We start from the raw sequence: 5423 nt of genomic DNA on the forward strand, positions 1-5423 counted from the left end.
GAAACCATCATTCTCAGCAAACTAACACAGAAACAGAATATCAAACACCACATGTTCTCACACATAAGTGGGAGTTGAACAATGAGAGCACATGGACACAAGGAGAGGAACATCACACATCAGCACCTGTCAGGGGGTGTGGGGGACTAGGGGAAGGATAGCATTAGTAGAAATACCTAATGTAGATGACAGGTTGATGGGTGCAGCAAACCACCATGTCACGTGTACACCTATGTAAAAAACCTGCATATTCTGCATATGTACCCCAAACTTAAAGTATAATAAAAAAAGATAGAAAAAGTGGGCAAAAGACAAAACATTTTATTTTTTTAACTGGCAAAATTGTACATATTTATAGGTTACATAGTGATGGTTTGATAATATAATGTGTAGTGATGAGATCAGAGTAGTTAGAAAATTTGTCATTTCAGGCATTTATAATTTCTTTATGTTGGGAACACTTGTTTGTTTATTTATTTTTTAGAGACTGGGTCTCACTTTGTTACACAGGCTGGAGTGCAGTGGCGTGATCACAGCTCAATGTAACCTTGAACTCCTGGGCTCAGGCAGTCCTTCTGCCTCAGCTGCCTGAGTAGCTGGAACTACAGGTGTGCACCACCACATCTGGCTAATTTTTAAAAATAATGTTTTCAGAGACAGAGTCTCACAATATTGCTCAGGTTGGTCTCAAACTCCTGGCCTCAAGGGATCTGCCTGCCTCTGCCTGCTGAGTTTCTGGGATTACAGGTGCAAACCATCATACCTGACTGCATTGGAAACATTCAATATCCTCTTTCTAGCTATTTGAAACTGTATAGTGTATTATCATTAACTATGGCTGTCCTATCATTGTATAGAACACTAGAGCTTATTCCTCTTATCTAGCTGTAATTTTCTTGAGATATGAAAATCCAGGGGAAGCAGCAGTGACCTATCCCCTGAAACAGAGGCAACGGGTAAAACTGGAAGCAGCAGCTCCTGTGGGAACAGGTTCAAGATATCCTCTGCCAGGACAGACTCCTGGACAAGGAGCACAGCAGGAAGAACTCAAAGGACCTGTGAGGATGCATGAAGTTAGCACCCCCAGGAAATTCGTAAGTTACCCAAGGACGTTAAAGGAGACTACATTCCTATCTGGGGACATGGACATTTGAAGTCTTTAAGTGTTTTTTAATGAAGATGCAACCTTATTTTATACTTACCAAAAAATGTAGAATTTTCACACTTTTCTGCAGGAAGTAAAAATTGTGCAAAGAGCTCTTTATCATCTCTGCATTCTCACAACCTAAGGCTGAGCCCAACACTTTAAAAGCTTTAAAAGGTAAATATTGAATGAATAAATGGTAGTGATTGTAATCACAATCTGGTTTTCCATGCTATCAGTCAATGGAAAAATTTAAAACCTTAAACACAAGTCTGACATCTTTTATGATGTGGAATAATGGAGACCACTGGCCTGTTCTAAAACATCAGAATGAATTCTTAACATTTCCCTAAAATAGAGAATCAACTCACTAACAATTTAGTAGTTGACCGTTTAAAGACTACGGATCTTTTTTACTTCATTATTTATTTTCTTCTATTACTGCAGTTTTGGATTATTATAAAAAAGTACATTTTTCTATATATTTTTCTGTTCTAATTTCAGGCTTCTGTATCACCTAAATATTTTATTCTACATTGTATACCAATTTGGACTATTATTTAGTGATTGGTGTCATGAGAACACCAATCTTCATGGTACCTTTTATTTATTCATTTAACTAATCCCCCTGAGTCCATCGTAAACAGAGCAGATAAATCATGACTAGCTTGAATAACATTGCTTCTGCACAGAAGATCATTTCTTCTTACCTTTCAAGCTTGGAAAGACACTATATTAGCCTTCATTTCAACTAAAATTTATAGCAAGATAATACTTTTTAAAGTGGCAATAGGTAGGATATCCTAAGACCTCAGATCCTTGGTGAAATTTGGGTTGATGTATAAAAATGTATTTATGTATGCCCTTCTTGTAAACGTTACAGAGAAGCTCTTGAAATTGTTCTTTATTATCAATATTTTGGATATTTTGTTACAAATACAAGATGATAGGGGAAAAATAGATTGCAAAAGCTCTTGAAAAATCCAACAGCATTTATGTTTCAGCAATGAATAAACCTTTTGAAATAAGATACACTAAACCATTCATATTTACCATAAAAGTAAGTATGTTTTTTCAGGAATATAATTTTTGCTTTAATGGCTTATATTTATGTTTTATATAAATTCAGTTATTCACATTACATATAAGTCAAATTAAACCACACAATTAAAATGAAATATATAAAGAAAAGATAATGTAAAGAATATGATACTCTTCTGTCCACTAAACACTTCTATATACCATTATCAGGGACATTTCTCTGATAAATTTCTCTGAGTAAAGACAATTGAGTCAATTATAAAAAGTGGATTATAAAAATTTGAATGAGGGTGGAGAAAGAGATGCTTTCTTTTTTTCTTTTCTTTTGAATAAGCGTCTCTTTCTCCACCCTCATTCAAAAGAAAAAGAACGGAACAGATAAAGAGAAAAATAACAATAAAAAATTTTCATTAGTAAGCTGGCTATGAATTCTCATGAGCTTCATTTGAAAAAGTCTTAATCTCAGAAGTTTTAGTTTCTTTTTTCTTGTTTTCAGGGAATATACTGAAACATTTAGAAGACAGAGACTTATTCTGAAATATGTAAAAATTTAATGAAGGAAATATAGAAATAATTGATTTATAAGGTAACAACAGAGTTTTTAAAATGTATTTGGTATCTATGTACTACAAAACCATTTTTCTCTAAAAGCAAAAAGCAACAATGAGGTTTTTTTTTTAAAGATGTGTGTGTGTGTGTGTGTGTGTGTGTGTTTTGAGACAGAGTCTCCCTCTATTGCCCAGGCTGGAGTGCAATGGCACAATCTCGGCTCACTGCAACCTCCACCTCCTGGGTTCAAGCAATTCTCCTGCCTCAGCCTCTAGAGTAGCTGAGACTACAGGCGTGCGTCACCATACCCAGGTAATTTTTTTGTATTTTTAGTAAAGATGAGGTTTCACCATATTGGCCAGGCTGTTCTCGGACTCCTGACCTCAGGTGATCCATCTGCCTCAGTCTCCCAAAGTGCTGGGATTACAGGCATGAGCCATTGCATCCGGCCTAAAGTTAATTTTTTTTTACATTTAGTTTCTTTTCCTTTTTTATTTATTATTATTATTTTTTTTTTGAGGTGGAATTTCACTCTTATTGCCCAGGCTGGAGTGCAATGGTGCAATCTCAGCTCACTGCAACCTCTACCTCCCGGGTTCAAGCAATTCTCCTGCCTCAACCTCCCGAGAAGCTGGGATTAAAGGCCCCTGCCACCACACTCCGCTAATCTTTTGTATTTTTAGTAGAGACAAAGTTTCATTATGTTGGCCAGGCTGGTCTCAAACTCCTGACTTCAGGTGATCCATCTGCCTTAGCCTCCCAAAGCACTGGGATTACAGGCATGAGCCACTGCACCCAGCCTACAGTTAATTTCATTGTGTATACGTAAGGTATATAACATAATCTTTCTATATGTGTATATACAGACAAAGGATTACTACGTCCAAGCAAAATTATTCTATCCATCACATCCCATAGTTATCTTATACAATACATTATTAACTGTAGCCTTTGTGCTGTACATTAGCTCTCTAGATTTATTTATCATACATAGCTACAAGTTTAAACCCTTTGAAGACATTGAATATATACATATGTATTAAATAGAGAGATGCATAGGTGGATAACTAGATACAATGGAATGTTATCCAGTCTCATAAAAGAAGGAGATACTGCCACACTGCCATTTGTGACATCATGGATGAACCTGGAAGGCATTATGGTAAATAGAAAAAGCCAGACAGAAAAAAAATACTAATTTTCTTTACTGGTGTCATAGCTTTCTGGTTTCTTCACCTATTTTACAGCTAAAATACAGAATACTTTTCTAAAGAAAAAAATAATGAGAAATTCCACAGCAGTAACAGACTTTATTCTTCTTAGATTGACAAGTGACCCACAGTGGCAGGTTGTACTTTTCATATTTCTTCTTGTTACCTACATGTTAAGTGTGACTGGGAACCTGATCATTATCACCCTCACACTTTCAGATCCCCATCTGCAGACTCCCATGTATTTCTTCCTTCAGAACTTCTCATTCCTGGAAATTTCATTCACGTCTGTCTGCATTCCCAGATTCCTTGTCACCGTGGTGACAGGAGACAGAACCATTTCTTATAATGGGTGTGTGGCTCAGCTATTTTTTTTCATCTTCTTGGGGGTGACAGAATTTTACCTTCTGGCTGCCATGTCCTATGACCGCTGCATGGCCATCTGCAAACCTCTTCGTTACACAACCATCATGAACACCAGAGTTTGTATCCTTCTTGTCTTTAGCTCCTGGCTTGCAGGGTTTCTGATAATCTTTCCACCAGTAATGCTTCTGCTGCAGTTGGATTTCTGTGCCTCCAATGTAATTGATCATTTTATCTGTGACTCCTCTCCAATGCTGCAGCTTTCTTGCACAAACACTCACTTTCTAGAATTCATGGCATTTTTTTTAGCTGTGGTAACATTGATGGTCACCTTGACATTAGTTATTCTCTCCTACACAAACATCATCTGGACAATTCTGAAAATTCCTTCTATGAGTCAAAGGAAAAAAGCCTTTTCCACTTGCTCCTCGCATATGGTAGTTGTCTCCATCTCTTACGGTAGCTGCATCTTCATGTACATTAAGACTTCTGCCAGAGAAAGGGTGACTTTCAGCAAAGGAGTAGCTGTGCTCAATACCTCAGTGGCTCCTCTCTTGAATCCCTTCATATACACACTGAGAAATCAGCAAGTTAAGCAAGCCTTAAATAGCTTGGTCCAGAAGATGATCTTTTCTTTAAATAAGTGAATGTGATTATGTAAAAAATGTACACCTAAAGGCAAAGCTGAATGAAAAACTCTCTACCCTTCTCTATATAAACTCTTTCTAAACACCTTATTTCACTCTTTTGGTTAGACGTAGTTACATATCATCAACACTTCTTTATGTAATTGGCCTAAAAGCCAAGATTTAACTCTTTTAAACTGTATAGAAAGTGTTTGGTCTCTCACCTATGTAACTAAATTTTAGGTAAGTTAATAATCACTATTGTTTATTATATAAAGGCAAAATAGATTATGAATTCATTCATAAAAGAGAGAGCTATAAATTTAAAACTTACTAAAAACCATATTCAACTATGAAATTAATTTTATGTGAAATATATAAACTATGTATCTTAATTAATATATCTAAAATTTTTTCTTCAGTGTAACCAGGAAAAACATGTTATAAAACTAAAAGCATGATTAAAATGTTTCCTTGTATTTGTCAATG

General features: G+C 35.9%; 1 protein-coding gene across 1 annotated transcript; it reads left to right on the plus strand.

Annotated features, from left to right (window-relative positions):
* Positions 1-3452: 3452 nt before the first annotated feature.
* Positions 3453-5316, plus strand: LOC101012050 (olfactory receptor 6C75). Its single transcript, XM_003906523.3, has one exon. It carries the CDS (start codon positions 4017-4019, stop codon positions 4953-4955), a length of 939 nt encoding a protein of 312 aa, XP_003906572.2. The 5' UTR covers positions 3453-4016; the 3' UTR covers positions 4956-5316.
* The last annotated feature ends 107 nt before the right edge of the window (positions 5317-5423 follow it).

Source organism: Papio anubis, chromosome 9 (genome assembly GCF_008728515.1).
Source record: "Papio anubis isolate 15944 chromosome 9, Panubis1.0, whole genome shotgun sequence".
NCBI lineage: Eukaryota > Metazoa > Chordata > Mammalia > Primates > Cercopithecidae > Papio > Papio anubis.

Bases quoted from the DNA above. Each gene is read 5' to 3' on its own strand.
- LOC101012050 (XM_003906523.3), top strand. From the start codon at position 4,017: ATGAGAAATTCCACAGCAGTAACAGACTTTATTCTTCTTAGATTGACA.